This window comes from Bombina bombina, chromosome 2, assembly GCF_027579735.1.
Source record: "Bombina bombina isolate aBomBom1 chromosome 2, aBomBom1.pri, whole genome shotgun sequence".
Lineage (NCBI taxonomy): Eukaryota > Metazoa > Chordata > Amphibia > Anura > Bombinatoridae > Bombina > Bombina bombina.
The window spans coordinates 788333177-788354775 of record NC_069500.1 but is presented as its reverse complement, the minus strand read 5'-3'; the positions used below and the strand labels follow the sequence as shown (position 1 = coordinate 788354775).

At 40.5% G+C, this 21599-nt stretch overlaps 1 protein-coding gene across 1 annotated transcript in view; it reads left to right on the top strand.

Moving 5' to 3' along the window:
* The window catches only part of ELL (elongation factor for RNA polymerase II), a gene marked incomplete in the record, with an annotated part of 317829 nt that extends 296821 nt beyond the window's left edge, over positions 1 to 21008 (top strand). The window contains 4 exon segments of the mRNA XM_053702960.1: positions 2092 to 2158; positions 2241 to 2412; positions 15290 to 15334; positions 20406 to 21008. Coding sequence (XP_053558935.1) covers positions 2092 to 2158; positions 2241 to 2412; positions 15290 to 15334; positions 20406 to 20522 — 401 coding nt within the window.
* Positions 21009 to 21599: the final 591 nt, after the last annotated feature.

The following is a 21599-nucleotide window of genomic DNA, read 5'->3' as shown; positions in this document are numbered from 1 at the left end:
TAAAAGTAAATTGGAAAGTTGTTTAAAATTACATGCCCTATTTGAATCATGGAAGTTTATTTTGGACTTGACTGTCGCTTTAAGTTAGTTTCAGCCAATACTGAATCACAAGCAGCGGATTGCTCATGCGTGGCTTAAAATGACTTGGGAGTGCTCATTACTCCCTAGGTAGAGAGTGGGTGGGACCACTCACTATCACACACTGGCTCTATCAGAAATGGAGGGGGGGGGGGGGAGGTGGAGAGGTTTTTTTTGTTTGTTTTTTTTTTTTTAGACGTAGGATTAAAAAAATATATAAAATGTTGCACTATATATAAAAGAAGTTAAGTTTCATCGCTTATATTAGCATACTATTCAAATATGTGTTAAAAAATGATACATTTTACCATCACTTGTCTACTTTATTTTACCAGCTTAACATTCTATGACTGTTTAAAGGGACAGTCAACACCAGATTTTTTGTTGTTTTAAAAGATAGATAATCCCTTTATTACCCATTCCCCAGTTTTGCATAACCAACAGTGTTATATTAATATCCTTTTTTACCTCTGTAAATAACTTGTATCTAAGCATCTTGTGACAGCCCCCTGGTCACATGACATTTTATTTTTTATCTATTGACTTTCATTTTAGCCAATTAGTGCAGTGTCTGTCACAGGCGTGATCACAATGTTATCTAAATGGCTGAACTAGCTCTCTCCTGTTGTGACAAAAGCAAATAAAAAAGCATCTGTTAAGAGGCGGTCTTCAAGGGCATAGAAATTATCATATGAGCCTTCCTAGGTTTAGATTTCAACTAAGAATACCATGAGAACAAAGCAAAATTGGTGCTAAAAGTAAATTGGAAAGTTGTTTAAAATGACATGCCCTATTTGAAACATTGAGGGGTTTTTTTTAGACTTGACTATCCCTTTAATGCCGCATTAGCTGATATCTTATTTTGTTGTATTGGAAGAAGAAAAAAAATCCTCGCATTGATTGTTAGAGGTAGAAGATATAAATCTGATAGACTAGAAATTTGGATTTCATACAGGGCTTCAGCTCAGTGTGCCTGTCAGAGAGAAGAAACTGTAGAATTTTTATAGATTTATTCCACACTCTGAAGTTGTTGTTATTTTCCAAACAGTATACGAAGCAGCAATGTGTTTGAATTACTTGTGTAAGAGGACATTTGATTTAATTGGGGCCGGTCTTTATCCCTCTGCTTACTGACATTGTTGTTATTATAGAGACGTGGTTTTAAATGATTGCATTTATTTTTGTATGTGTGTGTGCATATTTATATAAATGTTGGCAGTCTGACGCATGAGGGTTTCAGGAACTTGCATGCCATGTATTTCAGATCAATGTGCCCAAAATCTCTTATCCCATCAAATGGTGTTTTTTGAAGTTTATTCTTTAAAACTAGCTTTTCTCAGGAGTTTCTAAAACGGTACACTTTACACGCAGTGGAGAAACTCTGTAAAGGTATGTGTCATTCATATCTGAGTTTAAGTAATGTGGTCTTGTCAGGAATCAACAGTGGCTTCAATGTTTTTACAAAGCATGAGGTTTTCCTGCTGTTAACACCTGAAGCTCTAGATTTAATAGTTATGTCATGATTCAGTCGTACAAAAATGATTTGTTACATGTATAAACCATCAGGGACGATCATTTAAGTCTGCAAAGGAGCAAAATGCTTACTTCAATTGGCGTGTGGTCAACTTGAGAACCACCTCCTAGGCTTTCAGAATCTGAAAATAACTTTTCTAAGTTTCTACACAATTCATCAAGAGTGGTCTCTTCATGTAGAGGATTTATGAAGGATTTTATCTGTAAGTATAAATCTTTTTTTCTTTTTTTTTTTATGTAAACATATATTCTCATGCCAGGTGTTTCAAGCAAACAATGACTTTACATGGAAGTTCTTGTTGAAGTGTAAGTATATGAACAATGATTTTATAGGGATCGTTTTTTGTTTGAAATATAGTAAAGGGGAAATCCTTGAAGTTTACCTTTTAGCTTCCTGCATTATAAATGAGTTTAGAACAAGTGGATTTTTTTTTTAAATTATTTTTAATTGTCCATTTTTTTTTTATTCCCTCCCTATAGATTTAAATGGAACGTGCAGTAACTCCAGCATTCCTACGTCTACATCAGAAATGCCAGATTATTTACTGTAAGTGCCCTATTTTTTTGGTTGATGGTCCATTGCCTGTCTTGCACATGAAAAGCTTTAACCATTATGTGATCTCTCCTAGGAAATACACAGCAATCTCCTCTCAAGAGCAGCGTCAGACTTATAAGAATGACTTTAACTCAGAGTACAATGAGTACAGAGATCTACATGCAAGGATAGAGAGAATAACACGAAGATTTACACAACTGGACTCTCAGCTCAAACAGCTTTGCCAGGGTACAGAAGATTACAAGGTGTGCAAGAACTTTAGACAAACATTTAGGTTCTGCTAATTGGTTAATATTTTTAGGTTTGTTCATAACTCTACAGATAGCTAGAGATATAATGTACAAAACAATGTGTCACAGATGATAAACTGCAATTTGGAAAAAAAAGCCCACTTTATTGGGTTGTGGAGTCGATTAACAGAAACGGCTATTTTCTATGCAGAAATAAACCTAAAATAACCATTCTGCATGCATTTGAAAATAATGTAGCTGGTATAACAAGTCCTTTGAAACAAATTAAGGGCAAACCATTTTTATAGTTACCTTTTAACTATAGTTTGCTGATGATTTTGGATACACTTTTTTTTTTAAAAGTGTCTAGTGCTGCAGAATGCATTTTATAAACAAATTGAAAGCTTTAAACCCCACTTCTCCCCTTCTTATGCCATGCCAATATCTTATCCCATCTTTACATACAGTACAGTAGCACATACCAAATCAGGGGCAAGATTACATATACGTCGCAGGCTTCAGCCGTCCGTAATTTCACCACGCACATTGGGGTATTACATAAACCGTTCATAAAGTGCCATAAGTCGGATAAACTAGCGATGTCCATAAATGAGCGTAAATGCAAATATCTGGGGTCGCTAGTGATTTACAGCACTTTAGAAACTGCCGGCGCCTAAGAAATTTTTAAAAAAAACATAAAATCTCCTGTAAAAGTCTTAACGCCCCTCCCAAAAATAAACCAGACACGTAAAACCCCTATATCTGCCATCAAACCCACATAGGAACAAATAATAAATGTATTAACCCCTAAACTGACAACCCCCCACAACGCAATATGCCTAATTAAACTATTAACCCCTAATCCACTGTTCACCCACATCGCACTCTAACTATGAAAAGTTTTAACCCCTAACTCCGTCAACCCCAACATCACAAACTACCTATTAAAACTATTAACCCCTAATCTGCCATTAACCCACAATACAATAAACCTATTAACCCTAATCCGCAAAACCCACACAATGCAATAATGCTAATAAATCTATTAACCCCTAAACCGCCAAACCCCACAACGCAAATCACTAATCCCCCTAACCTAACACCCCGTAAATTAACCCGTTACATAAATTAAAATAAAACTAAATTACAATTAAAATAAAAAAAACCTAACATTACTTTAAAAATAAAAATAAGTTTAAATTAAGCTAAAATTACAGAAAATAAAAACCAAAATGATCAAAAATAAAAAGATAGCTAATCCCTATGGAAATAAAAGCCTCCCCAAAATAAAAACACCCCCTAATCTAATACTAAACTACCAATAGCCCTTAAAAGGGCCTTTTATAGGGCAGTGCCCCAAGTTAAACAGCTCTTTCTTTCTTAAGACATGGTGAGTCCACGGATCATCAATTACTGTTGGGAATATCACTCCTGGCCAGCAGGAGGCGGCAAAGAGCACCACAGCAAAGCTGTTAAGTATCACTTCCCTTCCCACAACCCCCAGTCATTTGCTTTGCCTTCAGTGCAAGGAGGAGGTGAAGTTTTTAGTGTCTGAAGATTATTGGATTTTTTTCACTTCGATCAAGAGTTTATTATTTTGAAAGCCAGAGTAGGTTTACTCTGACCTTTCCCCTCAAGATTGGGTCAAGCAGTGGTGGCCTTGTAAGATGGACCTTGCTGCGTTTTCCTATCACTTTGCTGCCCTAGTACAGAAAGTCAGAATAGGTTTCTTTCTTTTTTTCTACAGGCCTCTGTGGGGAGTGGCATCCTCTCATGCCGGGTACGCTGTCCTCCTGCCGGACGGCTAGATGCAGGTAAGTTCAATGTCTTCTATGTAAGGGGCTTGCACTTATGGGCTGCAAAAATAGCTGGGACATAATATTCTTTAGAGGGATTTTTTAGGCAGGATGCAGGCACTGTGACAGGAGACAAAGGGTTAATACTTTGATAATGGTATTCCCTAATTTTCAAGTTTATGTAATGAAACTTTAGTTTGGAGGCGCATGAGGACTAAAGTATACCTCTAGCTAATCTTGCCTTTTATTTTATTAATTCATGTAAATATGAATTTGGGGCTATGTTTTTTTGTTCACGGTGGTCCAGAATACACATCTCCTTTATTATTTAAATGTTGGTCCTCGGGAGCGCTTTAACTGTGCTTTGTTGTGGGACTGTCAATGTGCCGTCTATCTTCTGCTTTCTTAAAAACCTAGCGTAGAGGCGCATTATTTTCTTTGAATGGTGTTTTTTATCTAGTTGCTGAAAAAGGTGTTTTATTTTTGGGGGGGGTTGTTAGGAAATGAAGTGCAATGTTAAAAATCTTTTCGCGCTAGATTCCCTGGCTGTGACCGTGTCTCCGCCTCCTTTCTTCTCTGTGAAGGAGAACGGCGCCATTTTCGGCTATTGTTAGCTCCGGTTATAGGACCCCGCCTTTCTCGGTTAATCCGGCAGAGATCGGAGCAGTGCTTAGCCTGCAATCTGAGTTTGTTGATTTGGAAATCATTTGTTTATCAGAGGAATGTTTCAGAGCCCTGAAAGTCTGAAGCCTTTTGGATTTATGGGATTTATTATTCAAGTTTGTTCCTAATCAAATTATCAACGTTTTCTTTTTTTCCTTTTTGTGTATGTTATAGGGTATATAGTACCACTGTGAATAGTGGTAGACATCCTGGATGGGGGAGTTCGTTCCAGGCTGGAAGTTTGGTTCCCCTTAAACTAAGTGTTATATTTTTATTTTTTTTAAAGTGAGTTTTTTTTAATTTTAACATTAAACTTGATTTTTTTCTTTCCTTCACAGTAATCTTTTGGTAAAGATCTCTGCTGGGGGTTAGCAGCTTTATTTCAAATTATGCAATTATGTGTTGCTTTTGCGTTAGATCTCTAGAGATAGAGCGTTACCTCTGAACCCAATGTCTCCCAGGATGATGCTGTTTAGGCAATGCCACAGCTTTCATCCTTATGTCCCAAGCCTCTATGGCGTCACATGCAGTGTCCTGCGGTTCCTCTCAATTACCTGGAGGAGTTTCATGCAGAGTTACTGCCCAGATATCTTCTGTGGCATTTTCTATTTTTCTTCTTAAACGGGAAGAGTCCACAGCTACTTTCATTACTTTTGGGAATTCAGAATCTGGCCACCAGGAGGAGGCAAAGACACCCCAGCCAAGTGCGAAAATACCTCTCCCACCTCCCTCATCCACCAGTCATTCTTTGCCTTTCGTCTCAGGAGGTTGTCAGAGAAGTGTCAGAAGATTGAAGATAGTCTCTCATGGAGGGTAGTACTCTTTAAAATGGGACTGTTTTAAGTAATCCTGTCAGCCTCTCAGTGAGAGCATAGGTGAAAGTTTGTCTGGAGATGCAGGTAGAGTCTTTCTGCTTAACCATCCCGACTCATATTAACAGCTCCTTTGGCAATTAGCGTTGATGAGTTTTGCTGCCTGCTTTAATTCACTCAAGTCCATGTCAGAAGTGAGGCTACTATATGTCACATTTGAAAGGCCGTGTTCCTGTTCCCCATCATAGATTCTGGTAAGATCGTTTCATTTTATTTCGATATGACTGTAATGTTAAATGAAAGGGTCCCAAGTGGGACTCCTTTATCTTATGTAATCAAGGGTTAATATCTCTTGAGTGGGTTTATTAAACAGGGGGGACTGTAATCATGTTTGTGATTTTGTCTGCTATTCAAGAATTTGTGTTCTTTCTATCATCCTTCATAATTATTTGAAAGTTATTTGAAGAGACTTTTAATGTTGTCAATTATAATTTTATCATGATTCTCATGAATTGTAAAAGTAATTTTTTCTATAGTTTCCTATGTATCCCTTTTTTCTCACCTGTTTCTTTAATTTGTCTCTTAATTTCATTGGTGGGCAGGGGTATATACTTACCTGTTCTCTACTTACCTCTCATCCTATGACTAAGTGCCGCACGGCACGAAACGCGTAAGGACACGCACCCTTCTTCTGTTACCTTGTTTGGTGTCTTGTGTGTAGCGACTCTGAAATTGGAATAAACATTTTACTGCCCATCAGTTATGTTCCTATTGCCGTTCTAGAGTACTCTCTTCCCCCGTATCAGGGAATTTAGAGCGTGTTGAGCCATCCGCCCCTGAGGACTCCATGTCCCTTTAGGCGCATGCCCCAGAACCTTCTTTTGCTATGCAAGCTGGTGTCCCTTTGGCCGATAATCCTCCGGAAGGCGACTTTTTTCCTCGAGAGCTTACAGCACGGTTCCGCTTGGCAATATCTATGGTGCTAGCACATTTTTATCTCCCTAGTGAGGTATTAAGATACTGTCTGTGTTCTGTTAACCATGGTTCGTCGGGCGTTGGATCGCCTTAGTCAGACCTTCTGAGGAAGTGATGGCCTCTGAGGCTTCAGGGGCCCCACCCTCGGGGCCGGGTCGCCCATCGACACGGCGGGGGATCATTTTGCCTTCCCTTATAGACTAGCACGTCTTCGTGTTTTGTTAAGACATGTTTTGGCAGTGCTGGAGGATTCCAGTCCTACTAGCCTTAGGGGATCCTTGGTCTTCTGTGCCAGACTGCAAACTGGATTAGACGTGTAATGATGGAGCAATCTTTTTGTCTGTTTTTCTTTCTTTTAGTATCTGTTCCAGTTCTGAGCTTGGGCCTCTAATCGACTGGTCCGGTTGGCATGCCGTTTTTATTGGGCGTTCACCTTCGGGTGCTGCCTTTCATTTTATTTAATCTGGTTAGGATATATTTGATTTGTTTTAAGAAGCTCATGTCTGCTTTAATTTTCCAGTTTGGTAACATTCTTTCTCTGGAACTGAAACTTGCGATTTTGTCAGAACTTGGTTATGATTATAGTTTGTTTTCAATCCCTCTGGGGCTTTGATTTTTCCTTAAGGTTCATGTCACCCTTGGTATGCTGGTTATCCTGTTGGGTGTCGAGTCGTTCACTTTGTTGGAGTGTTTGTTTTATGTTTTATTTATCAATTACTTGAGGGGGTGTTTTCGTTTCTTATACGTCAACTTGCTCCTTGTCCTCGAATGGAGTATCGGAGGGATTGTATAGGTCCTCTGCCGTTCCTTATGTGGGGATCCGTCTGATTCCTCGTGGGTTCTGGAGGTTTCGCCTTGGAACCAAAGTTCTCCATTCCCAACAGGTTTGGAGGTTTGGATGACCGCTGGACAGTTGGGGTACCAGTTGAGATTACTATTTTCGTTTCAATCTTTGTATTTTCTGGGTGTCTGTTTCCTTGTGGCCTAGTCGCCGGTGCCCTCAAGGTTGCTGGGACTGGTTTTTCCCTTCTTGAGTGGTCTGGTCATCTGAGTCAGAGCGTTCGGATATGTTAGTCTCTTCCCCTTTTTCTGTATATTGCACGCTCTCATAAGATGAAGCGCAGGGGTTGAGTTTCTTCTCCTTTTTTCCCGGCAACCGTCTCTGATCCTCTTCTCAGCGGGAATTTGCGGGGTTGCCTGTTATTCCTGGTACAGGATTTCTGTGAGGCTGATCCTGTGAGGATCTTTGACTCTCCACCTAGGATCCTAGTGGTTCATTTAATTGCCCACATGGCTATGGTCGTGTGATGAATCTAGCTATTGGGGCATGTTCTCCGTTTTATGGAGCCCTGTCCCTGGTAAACTCTGGGGCATCGTGGTTGCTCTGTGCCCTATCTTCTCTTTTGGGATTGTTCATCCCTTAGAGATGGGGACTGTGTATGGGTTTCATAACCTGAACATGTTGGGCCAGCTGTAGTAGCCTGATGGTTAGCTTCGCGCCTAGCAAGTGGAAGGTTTACAGTTTGAAACCAGCTGCAGCTACTTGCACTTGGATTGTGTACTACCAAGCTTTATATTTCTATTATGGATTTGTGGTAGCTTGCCAGCTGCTATTAATTGGTCAGAGGGTTCTTCAGTGGGTACTTTCCTCTTTGGACCTCCACTCTTTTGAGGCGGACGTTATCAATCCTTTTTTTGTGGTTGGGTCTGTTTCTTGGATGGGAGGTCGGTGATCTGTCTGCTCTCTTGGGTCTGACCGTGTACTTTTGTTGTCCTCGTTATCCTCCCTGGTGGGGGGGTTCACGGCTGTTCCTTCCTCCATTGGTTGCATTGCGGCTGGTGTTGGTTGTCTTCTGGGATCTGGACTTTCCTGGTTGGGAGTTACCGTCGATAATTCAGGTACTCTATGGGATGGGGTCCCATGTTGACTTAGTCAGCTTTGCTGCCCGGGATCTGGAACTCTCGAGTTCTGTCAGTTGTGGTTCTGTGTTTCACAGAGCACCCTCTTTTTCTGCTGGGACAGTTGGGTTTTCCATCCTGCTGGTGAGCTCCGTGTTTTTTCTTCAGTCCTGATATAGGTTTCCTATCTATATGTGGCTAGTTTTAGCGGTTGTGTCTGCTAGCCTAGGGTCCAGTGGGGAGCTTGTGGCTTCCTGGAGCACCATATGTTTAATGGTGTTGTGTCAGGGGACCTGTGGAAGGATTTTGTTCTTCCTTGTGATTGCTCTTAGGTTGGGAGTGTCTCTTTGGGAGTTGGACTTTATAGAGAGTTCTTTTCCCTGGGTGGTTGTTCTGTAACAGCCTACGTTTTGCTTTGTCTTTGGGGTTTCTTACCCTATTCTATCGGTCCTTTGAATCTCCTTTTTGGGTACTCCGTTCTTCCCTTTGGGGGTAAGTGGAGGTGCTTTTCCTTGGGGTAAGTTTATGTGATTTGGGAGCCTGCGGGACTTGGCTCCTTGGGGGCTTTGTGCTCAGTGGAATCTAAGGATTTTGAGTGGTCTCCAGCACGGCATGCCGGTTGTTTAACTGATGGGCAGTTATTTTTGTTTTTCAGTTTTTATGGGTAATTTCAGGCTGTGTTGTACCCGCCCTTTGTTTGCATTCAGTGTCCTCTATAGCTATAGTAATGAATGCAGCTGTGGACTCTTCCCGTTTAAGAAGAAAAACGTAATTATGCTTACCTGATAATTTTCTTTTCTTCTGACGGGAAGAGTCCACAGCTCCCCGCCAGCGTTTATCGATGAGGCGGCTGTAATTTAGTTTCTTCATCTGGCACCTTTTTCACCCTGATATTTCTCCTACTGTTCCTTGTTCCCTCGGCAGAATGACTGGGGGATGAGGGAGGTGGGTGAGGTATTTAAGCATTTTGCTGGGTTGTCTTTGCCTCCTCCTGGTGGCCAGGTTCTGAATTCCCAAAAGTAATAAATGCAGCTGTGCACTCTTCCCATTAGAAGCAAAGAAAATTATCAGGTAAGCATAATTTAAGTTGTTCCTATACTAAGGGAAATAATAAAAGGAACTTTAGAGTTTTAGGTCCGCCTTCTGCTACTCTATTGCCTTTCTCGCAGAATTGTGGGAGGATGAGTCGGTAGTTTTTGAGGGTGAAGCCTTAGATTTGGACAATGTAATGCCTTCATCTGATGCTGAAGTGGTATCCTTCAGTTTAATGCCTAACACCTTGTGTATTGTTAAGGAGGTTTTGGCTAACTTGGGCGACTTAGATATATTGTCGCTGTCAACCCTAAATTATCTAGTAAATTTAATATTACTAGGATTCCACTGTGGTCCAAACTGTGCAAGGGGATTTTCCTTTTTTCATAGGAATGGGAGAAGTCCGGGATTCCTTTTTCTCTCTGCCTCCTGTTCTTACTAAGATCCTTTTGCTTACCCCTTGAATATCTTGGCGCACGGTGCCTATAGTAGATGGAGCTTTTCTACTCTGGCTAAGAGACTTTGATTCCTATAAAGGATAGCTGCTCCTTAAAGAATCAATGGACAAGCTGAAAGCTTATATGGCTGTTTCTATGCCCTCTGGATCAAGTCTGATACCAATGGTAGAGACTTCTTTGGAAGAGATCCAAGACAGAATTATGGCTCTTAAGCTAGATAATTCTTCCCCTGTCTCCTTCATGAAAGTCATTTGGCTGGGAGCCTGGATGTCTGGTTTTGTTGTACTGGCCCTCAGGGCGCTGTGGTTTTTACCGAGACACAGCTTTTGGAAGCTCTAGTGGTTTGGTAGATAGCTTCGCCACCTAGCAACCAGAGGGTTCGGGCACTCCTGATAAGGATAAGACTTTAGACTCCTAGCTAGAAACATAGACCTTAAGGACATCAGAGTAGAGTCCTGCTGCTGAGTTTATATCAGCATAAAGATGCTTGTCCCCGATTCAGGATTGGTTAAGTGGGGGACGGAATTTTTTCTGTTTTTCTCTAAGCATGGATACAAGATGTCCCAGTTAGGCTGTGGTCATAGTATCTCGGAGTTCCTTATACCTTCCTCCGTGAGGCAAGTTTCACCTCGCATGTTTATCTGCGGGATTAGAGAGAGGCATTTCTCTTGCGCTTGGACTTTTAGTCTTAAAGTGTCTCTGCAAGTTCTCTGGGTACCGTCCTCTGATAGGGAAATCAGTTGTTTCTTTTTCCCTTGGTCCAGGGGCTCAGTTATTTCAGACCTTTGACCTAATGGACACGTATCCTCAGTTTCCTGAGGTTTGCTTTTCTGAAAGTCTTTCAGTTGGTTCCTTTGGCCTAGACTAGGATCCCTGATTTTGTCCTGGACAGTGATCAAGCGTTGGGGAATGCCGGTGGTGCCTTCTGGACGACATTGGGTTCCGGCGCCATATTTTTAAAGATAATTTCTTTTTCTGAGTTTTTGTTGTCTTTCCACGTTTCCTCGGAATCTGGAAAAGAGTTCCCTTGTTCCAGCTACATGGAGGAGTTTTTTTTTTTTTGGGGGGGGGGACCATAATTCCTATCTATGATCCTTTTTGTCAGATTATAGATCTAGGGTTCTCTCCTCTTGCCTTTCTCTGAGTTTAAGGCTGGGCCTTAGTAACTTATCGGATGGATCCCCTTTTTTCCTTCCATTTGAGAGCTCTGCAGTTTTGCATGCTCTGCCTATGGAAAGGGGACCTTTTCAGATTTGTCTTAGAAGATAGATCTAGATTATTTGTCATGCAACTCTCCTCCGTGGTGGGGTTCTCTGGAGCATCTGTCTTAGGGCATGTGCTTCAGGAGACCTTCCTGGGCGATTGTGACCACGGACGCCAGCCTGGGACTCGTTCCGGCGCAAGGACTATAGACTCGAGAGGAGTCTGCTCTCCCCATCAACATTTTGGAGTTGAGAGCGGTTTACATTGCTCTGATGGCTTGGCCCCAGTTGTCCTTAGCCCAGGCTGTCAAGTTAGTCAGACATCATAACCACAGTGGCTTACATCAAGCACCAGGGAGGAACTCTAAATTCCTTACTTCCAGTGGGCAGTAGCTCACAATTGCTGTCTGTCTGCCATCTAGGTTTCAGGAGTGGACACCTGGGAAGCGGATTTCCTAAACGGACAGACTTTTCACCCCGGGGAGTGGGAATTCCATCCGGAGGTGTTCTCCAGCTTAATTCTCAAATGGGGGGTGCTGGAGTTGGATCTGTGTTTTTCTCAGCAGTAGGCCAAGGTTGATTCAAGGTTCAGAGATCCTTAGGCCACTCTGATAGAGGTTCTGGCGGTCTCTTGAGATTCAGGCTAGCATACCTGTTTACTTCGTTTTGTTCTTCTTCCACGAGTCGTTGCTCGTATTAAAAAGGAGAGAGCATAGGTGAATCTATTTGCACCTGCGTGGTCTTGCAGGATCAGGAATGCTGACCTAATTTGAGATGTTGTGGTGTGTTAGATTAATAAACTATGCGCTGTAGGGGTAAAAGCTATGGAGTCTAAAAGAAGTAATCTCAAAAACTTCAATGTAGGTAAGTGCTGGGAAGGATAAGACTCTAAAGCGCTACTGCTTAATTACCCAATATGGAAAGATTAGTCTTACTATGTAATTTGAATCAATAAATTCTATTTATTTTGAACAAATATAAATATAAAATACAAAAAAATAAATCAATTAATACAAAGTTTGGATAAAAATACAGTCTGAATCACTGTTAAAACAAATAAATATATAGGTTGGCCAACCTGTTTCTCTGGGACACGTAAGGGTCAGAAAGCTTCTGCTATTTCTCTTTCTCTCTGGTTGAGAAGTATAATTGGTTTTGTTTATGAGACTGCTGGGCAGCAGTCTCCTGAGAGAATTACAGCTCATTCCATTAGGGCTGTCCCTTCTTAGGTTTGCAAAATGAAATTTCGGTGGAATGGATTTGCAAGACTGCAACTTGATTTTCTCTGCATACCCTGTCAGTTTTACAAATTTGATTCTTTTGCCTTGTCCGAGGTTCTTTTGGGAGAGAGGTTTTTCAAGCGGTGGTGCCTTCTGTTTAGGTTACCTGTCTTGTCTCTCCCTTATCATCTGTGTCCTCTAGCTTGGGTATTGATTCCCAATAGTAATTGATGATCCGTGGACTCACCATGTCTTATGAAAGAAAACGAAATTTATGCTTACCTGATACATTTAATTTCTTTCTTGACACGGTGAGTCTACAGCCTTTCCTATTTTAAGACAGGTTTTTTTTATATAAACTTCAGGCACCTCTGCACCTTGTGTTATTTCCTTTCTCTCCTTTTCCTTCGGTCGAATGACTGGGGGTTGTGGGAATTGAAGTGATACTTAACAGCTTTGCTGTGGTGCTCTTTGCCACCTCTTGCTGGCCAGGAGTGATATTTCCAACAGTAATTGATGATCCTTGGACTCACTGTGTCATGAAAGAAATGAATTTATCAAGTAAGCATAACTTTCGTTTTTCCTTAAAAAAATACTGTTCCCCCTCTAACAGTAAAACCCCCCACCCACCAAACCCCCAAAATAAAAAAACCTAACACTAAAAAAAAAAAACTAAACTACCCATTGCCCCTAAAAGGGGAAAAGGAATGGGTATTGCCCTTAAAAGGGAATTCAGCTCTTTTAAAAGTGCCCATAACCCTAATCTATAAAATAAAAAAATATATATAATTTTTTTTTATTTAAAAAAAGCCTAACTCTAACCCCCAGATAGGTACTCACGGTTCCTGAAGGTCGTCGGTGAAGTCTTCTTCCAATCGGCGACCGGTTCCTAAAGTCCGTCGGTGAAGTCTTCTTCCAAGCGACGACCTCTATCTTCATCCAGGACAGCGGAACTGAAGACCAGCGACCATGGAGCGTGGAGGATCCTCTTCATACGATCGCCACCGTACACTCAATAGTAAATTCAAGGTACGCAATTAAAAATGCCTATTGGCTGATTCGATTCTTCAAATTCAAATCAGCCAATAGGATGAGAGCTGCTGAAATCTTATTGGCTGATTTAAACAGCGAATCGGATTTCAGTAGCTCTCATCCTATTGGCTGATTTGAATTTGAAGAATCAAATCAGCCAATAGGAATTCAAGGGGCGCCATTTTTAATCGCGTACCTTGAATGTACTATTCAGTGTACAGCGATGATCGTATGAAGATCCTCCACGCTCCATGGCTCTGCGGTCCCGCCGGTCTTCAGTTCTGCGGTCCTGGATGAAAATAGAAGAGGTCGCGCTTGGAAGAAGACTTCACCGACAGACTTATGGAACCGGTCGCCGCTTGGAAGAAGACTTCACTACCAGATTTCAGGAACCGTGAGTACCTATCTGGGGGTTTGAGTTAGGCTTTTTTTTTACATTTTTTATTTTATTTTTTAGATTAGGGTTATGGGCCCTTTTAAAAGAGCTGAATGCCCTTTTAAGGGCCGTAAAAGAGCTTAATGCCCTTTTAAGGACAATGCCCATACAAATGCCCCTTTAGGGTCAGTAGGTAGTTTAGGTTTTTTTATTTTTGGGGGTTTGGTGTGTGGGGTGTTTTACTGTTAAAGAGGGGACTTAGTATTTTTTTTAAGGAAAAGAGCTGTTTAACTTAGGGCACTGCCCTACAAAAGGCCCTTTTAAGGGCTATTGGTAGTTTAGTATTAGATTAGGGAGTGTTTTTATTTTGGTAGGGGCTTTTTTATTTTCATAGGGATTAGCTATAATGTTTTTTAGATTCTGTAATTTTAGCTTAATTTAAAATTAGTTTTTTTTATTTTTAAAGTAATAAGTTTTTTATTTTAATTGTAATTTAGTTTTATTTTAATTTATGTAATGGGTTAATTTAGGGGCTGTTAGTATAGGGAGCTTAGTGATTAGTTATTTGCGTCGTGTGGTTTGGCGGTTAAGGGGTTAATATATTTATTAGCATTATTGCGTTGTGTTGGTTTGGTGGATTAGGGGTTAATAGTTTTAATAGGTAGTTTGCGATGTTGGCGGATTTAGGGGTTAAAACTTTTTAGGTAGTTTGCGATGTGGGTGAATTGCAGATAGTTTACTTAGGCATTTTGCGTTTTGAGGGGGTTGTCGGTTTAGGGGTTAATACTTTTATTATTCCGATGTGGGTTAATGGCGGATTAGGGGTTAATATACTTTATTAGTTATTGCGGTGGGGGATTATGGTTGACAGGTATAGATATTGCGCATGCGTTAGGTGTTACTATTTTCAGGGTGTTACGGTGCTCACATACTCAGCGCAAGGCTTGCTGCGCCTCCCTATGTTTGGCGAGTTGAAAATGGCGTAACATTGCTACATTTTCGCCGCGCAAGTACTTGCGCTGAATATGTGATACCGATTTGCAAAGCGGTTCTATGTTATGTTATGGGAGTAAAAATAGCGGCCGACGGGTGAAATATACGTGCCGCAATTATATGCGGCGCTGTATATGTAATACTAAAATCGTGTAAAAACCGGCGGCGCCGGCTTTTGCAGGCGACGCCACATATGTAAAGGAGCCCCAGATTGTTCTGATGCATAAATGTTAATAATCCATCTCATCACTACCTATCAAATCAGTTCAGATACATTGTAATTTAGAGCAGTGCATAAAGATTTTCTAGAGTAGTCTAGTAAAATAAACTAGACTATTACTTTAAATCACTCAATTCATATGGACGTTTAGCAGTTGTGACCACTAGGTGTCAGTGCAGTTAGACAGGCTAACTTGTTTGTTTTTCTTTTTCAGACCATTCATGATCAGATCTTACAGGAATATCGCAAAATAAAAAAAGTAAGTTTCACACAGTTTCTGAATAGATTAGGATTTAATTTTCTAAAATATGTTACAACACATTGACAGTACCATATGTTTACATGTCTTAATGAAGTAATAACAGTCCCAATTTTACTGAATGGGAAATTGTCCTCTGTTTTGAAATTGATTCCCCCCCCCCCCCCATTCTAAGATTTACCACTGTCACAACAGATTTTCACTAAACTAGAACAGTATAGAAAATATTTAGCAAATCTAAAAATATTTCTTAATGCTTACCCTCACTTTTCAGTCCAGACTGCATTTTCAAACTTTCGTAGTTTAGATAGCCTGCGTTTTTATTAAGTAGTGATACAAAAATGAAATAAACATGAGTCTGCTCACTTGAACTTTTTTACCTTAAAGGGAGAGTTAAGCCAAAATTAAACTTTCATGATTCAGATAGGGCATGCAATTTTAAACAACTTTCCAATTTACTTTTATCAAATGTGCTTTGTTCTTTGGTATTCTTTATTGAAAGTTAAACCTAGATAGGCTCATATGCCAATTTCTCCGCCGCTTATCTCTGCATTTTGGCAGTTTTTCACAGTCACTGCTAGTTCATGTGTGTCATATAGATAACATTGTGCTCACTCCTGTGGAGTCAGCACTGATAAGATAAAATGCAAGTCTGTAAAAAGAACTGAAATATGGGTCTGCAGAGGCTTAGATACAAGGTAATAAAGGGATTATCTATCTTAAAACAATAAAAATGTTGGTGTAGACTGTCCCTTTAAATTGTCATGCCACAGCTTTTGTAGCAGACTTTGAAAACAGCTATGCAGCTGTAGTTTCACTTAAATTAAATTGGTTGTGATTTCAGTTAGCAAAATAAGCTATTTCATATACAAAAAAGTAAAATTTCTAATACATTTAATACTCTGTAGTACTACTGATAGAATAGGACAACAATCAGTAAAGTTATGATTAATAGCTTCTTAAATGTACTCTCTTCGGACTTCCAAATAAAATAAAATATATATATTCTATTGTGGCCTCTCATGTGAAAGATTGGAGAGTGGTTGTAAGAGATGACGTTTTTAAATGCTTCAGAAATCATTGACTAAGTGTAGAAACTATCTCTATTTTTTTTTACAAAGATATGACGAGTCCACGGATTTCATCCTTACTTGTGGGATATTAACCTCCTGCTAACAGGAAGTGGCAAAGAGCACCACAGCAGAGCTGTATATATAGCCCCTCCCTTCCCCTCCACCCTCAGTCATTCTCTTTGCCTGTGTTATACTAGGAAGAGGTAAAGTGAGGTGCTAGTTTTATTTTATTCAATCAAGAAGTTTTTTATGTTTAATGGTACCGGTGAGTACTATTTTCCTCAGGGGGTTATGGAAGATTATTTCTGCCCTGAGGTTAATGATCTTAGCAGTTGTAACTAAGATCCACGCTGGTTCTCACCAGACTTCTGAAGGTAACACATGAGACATCTTTAGTGTGGAGACCGGTTTCATGCTACAAGCAGCATTAAGGTATGTGCAGCCTTTTATTTCTGAAGAGACTTGATATATCAGAACTGGCTGGCATTTATTTCCCTATATGGGATTGGGGTAAGCAGTAGACCTGTTTCACAGAAGGGTGTTACTGGAGTCCCTTGTTTTTTATTTCTGACATAAGGGCATGATATGACACTCTGGGAGAGGCATAAGGACTTTTAATCATTAAGCTGTTAAACGATTAAGTTATTTTTTATATGTCCAGCATGACTTGCTGGGATGTGTTTGGGGTGTGTTTTGTGTTCCACTTAGCTGTATGATTAACCGCTTCCCATGCGGTTGTGTTTGGGCCTACTCCAACTTCGGCTATAAGGGGCGGGGCTCGTCTTTGCGCACTCAGATGCGCACTTCCTTCTGACAGAGGAGCAGCAAGCAGTAACTCCGGTTGCTCCTAGACAGTAGTCTTTGACTTGGAGTGTTGGCTATTCATTCCGAAGTACCCTGGGGGCAGGTAGGCACCACAGCAGTGCTGTGGCGGGGTGCAGAGGGTGTTTTCGTGTAAACTGATATTCTAATTCAGGCGTCAACTTATCAACTGACAAAATCTCACATGGACATAGTGTTGTCTTTCCTGAGAACTCAAGGTTGGAAGGTGAACATAGAGAAGAGTTCACTTGTTCCACAGACAAGGGTTCCTTTCTTGGGAACTCTGATAGACTCAGTAGCCATGAAAATATTTCTGACAGAGGTCAGAAAATCAAAGATTCTAAGGGCTCGATTTAACAAGCCTCTACGGCTGCAAGTTCTCTCAAGAACGCCGTGATTTATCATGCAGCGGTCACCAGACCGCTGCTTCCCTAACATCTTCGCCACCTCTATTGTGGCGAAATTCAATCTCCTCGGTCGAGTTCGACCGAGGAGATTGACAGCTCCAGCCCGTGCGTGATTGGCTGTGCGCGGGCAGGGGGCGGGATTGCATGCGAGCGCAAAATTGCGCTCATGTGCAATGTTAATTACCTGCGGGTAATTTCGCCCCGCCACAGGCGAGCTGAGGCATACATACGCACCCCTGTACGCCTCAGCATTGATAAATCTAGCCCTATATACTTGCCGAGCACTTCAGTCCATTCTTCGGCCATCAGTGGCTCAGTGTATGGAGGTAATTGGATTAATGGTAGCGGCAATGGACATCGTTCCGTTCTCAGTCCACTGCAACTGTGCATGCTCGGACAGTGGAATGGGGATTATGCGGATTTATCTCCTCAGGTAAATCTGGATCAAGAGACCAGAAACTCTTCTTTGGTGGTTTCCGCAGACCCTTGTGGGTGATAGTGACAACGGATGCCAGCCTTCTGGGCTGGGGTGCAGTTTGGAACTCCCTGAAGGCTCAGGGTGTTTGGATTCAGGTGGAGTCTCAGTTGGCTTCGGCCAAATTCATCAGATTCCAGTCGGACAATATCACGACTGTGGCATATATCAATCATCAGGGGGGAGCAAGGAGTTTCTTAGCGATGATAGACTTATCCAAGATAATCCGTTGGGCGGAGGCCCACTCTTGTCAACTGTCAGCGATCTACATCCCAGGAGTAGAGAACTGGGAAGCGGATTCTCTAAGTTGACAGACTTTTTTCATCCAGTGTAGTGGGAACTACACCCGGAGGTATTTGCCTCATTGATTCTCAGATGGGGCAGACCGGAATTGGATCTGATGGCATCTCGACAGAATGCCAAGCTTCCAAGATATGGATCCCGGTCAAGGGATCCTCAGGCCGAACTGATAGATTCCTTGGCAGCGCCTTGGTTGTTCAGCCTAGCTTATGTGTTTCCACCATTTCCTCTCCTCCCACGCGTGATTGCTTGAATCAAACAGGAGAGAGCTTCAGTGATCCTGATAGCGCCTGCATGGCCACGCAGGACTTGGTTTGTGGATCTAGTTGACATGTCCTCTCTGCCACCGTGGAAACTTCCATTGAGACAGGACCTTCTCATTCAAGGTCCTTTTCAACATCCAAATCTAAATTCTCTGCGGCTGACTACATGGAGATTGAACGCTTGATTTTATTGAAGCGAGGATTCTCTGATTCGGTCATCAAAACTTTGATACAGGCTAGAAAGCCTGTCACTAGAAAAATCTATCATATGATATGGCGTAAATATCTTTATTGGTGTGAATCCAAGGGTTACTCATGGAGTAAAGTTAGGATTCCTAGGATTCTGTCTTTTCTCCAAGAAGGATTGGAGAAAGGGTTATCAGCAAGTTCCTTAAAGGGACAAATTTCAGCTTTGTCAATTCTGTTTCACAAACTTTTGACAAATATGCCAGATGTTCAGTTTTTTTCTCAGGCTCTATCTAGAATTAAGACTGTATTTAGACGCATTACTCCTCCCTGGAGTTTGAATTTAGTTCTTAGAGTTCTTCAAGGGGTTCCGTTTGAACCCATGCATTCCATAGATATCAAATTGTTATCTTGGAAAGTTCTGTTTTTAGTTGCTATTTCTTCTGCTCGAAGAGTTTCTGAGCTACAGTGTGATTCTCATTATCTCATTTTTCATTCTGATAAGGTGGTGTTACCTACCCAACCTGGATTCCTTTCTAAGGTTGTTTCAAATAAGAATATTAATCAGGAAATTGTTGTTCCTTCCTTGTGTCCTAACCCTTCTTCTAAGAAGGAGCGTATGTTGCATAATTTGGATGTGGTCCGTGCCTTAAAGTTTTTTACTTACAGGCAACTAAGGATTTCTGTCAATCATCTTCATTATTCATTGTTTATTCTGGAAAGCGTAGGGGTCAGAAAGCTACGGCTACCTCTTTCTTTTTGGCTGAGGAGTATCATCCGCCTGACATATGAGACTGCTGGATAGAAGCCTCCTGATAGAATTACGGCTCATTCTACTAGGGCTGCGGCTTCCACATGGGCTTTTAAAAACGATGCATCTGTTGAACAGATTTGTAAGGCTGCGACTTGGTCGTCCCTTCACACTTTTTCCAAATTTTACAAATCTTATACTTTTGCTTCTTCTGAGGCTATTTTTGGGAGAAAGGTTCTTCAAGCAGTGGTGCCTTCTGTTTAGGTTCCTGTCTTGTCCCTCCCTTTCATCCGTGTCCTTTTGCTTTGGTATTGGTTTCCCACAAGTAAGGATTAAATCCATGGACTTGTCATATCTTTGTAAAAGAAAAGTAAATTTATGCTTACTTGATAAATTAATTTCTTTTACGATATGACGAGTCCACGGCCCACCCTGTTCTTTTTAAGACAGTTTTTCTTTATATTTTTTGTAAACTTCAGTCACCTCTGCACCTTTTAGCCTTTCCTTTTCTCTTCCTATACCTTCGGTCGAATGACTGAGGGTGGAGGGGAAGGGAGGGGCTATATATACAGCTCTGCTGTGGTGCTCTTTGCCACTTCCTGTTAGCAGGAGGTTAATATCCCACAAGTAAGGATGAAATCCGTGGACTCGTCATATCGTAAAAGAAATTAATTTATCAGGTAAGCATAAATTTACTTTCCTCCTTAAAGTCTTTGATGTCCTCTAAAAAGATTTAACTTTTGAATGTTTAATCAAGTCATAATTTTCACAACTTTTTTTGTTTTATTTTTCAGTCAAATCCAAACTACAGTGAAGAAAAAAACCGCTGTGAATATCTCCACAACAAACTGGCTCACATAAAAAAACTTATTGCACAATATGACCAACAGCAATTTCAGTCCTGGCATTAATGTGCTCCACTAGTTGACTTGTTAAACATGTCTGCAACTCATTTTTCTGCATCTACTTGTGGAAATATGTTTGTTTTTTTGTTCTCAAAATGCAAACACCAAATACTGTACAAATCCAAGACAACCTATCCAGTTGGAAAGTTACTCTATCAAACATCTCCTTACTGTTCATCAACCAGGTTGTGGAATCTGTGATTCGTCTGGGTTTTTATTTTATTTTTTGCTCACACAGAGCACTCTCCAGTCATATTTTTTATTTTAAAATTTTTCCCCCTACTTTTAATGTTGACTGGAATGTTAATAAAAAGTCCAACTGAACTTTCAAAGCAAAAAATAACGCCAAAAGTTAATTTTGTTTTTATGGATTTAGCTGGAAACTAATAATAAAATTATTGCATTTAGAGAGTTGATGGAAATCCTATGTCCAAAAATGTTATGGGTTTCTAACCTATATGGTAAGAATAGATAATGTACCAGTATTATCAATCCATGTCTATTTGTTTTTGTTGTATGCATGAAAAAAATATTGAAACAAGTGATATTTTAAATGGCGCATTATAGTTTTAAATGAAAATATTTATCAATGCAGTCAATCATGAAACGGTTACATTGTTTGAATTTACCAGATTGTAACATCATTTCTTACATATGGCAGATGCTGCAAAATTGAGTAAGTTGCTCAGCTGCAGTCCTGTACACTATCTTGTGCTGACCATGCTCTTCTACCTCACTGTTTTATTACATGACATCACTCAAACTACACAATTATGTCACAATGTTAGCACGTGAAAGTGCCCACAATACAAATGACTGCTTAATGATCATTGTGTAGAAAAATTGTTTTAATGTGCAGGACCGCCAAGGATGGTAATTGCAGCCCTCCTCCCTGACCCTTGTAACAAATAGGATATATATTTATATATAGATATATATAGATATATATATATATATATATTTATAGAGAGAGATAGAGATAGATATGTTTGCATGAAACCACAATCCTACCTGTTCTCCTATTGTTTTCTGAAATTGGGCTATGAAACTGAACTCGGTAATATCAGTATGGTTATATGACTG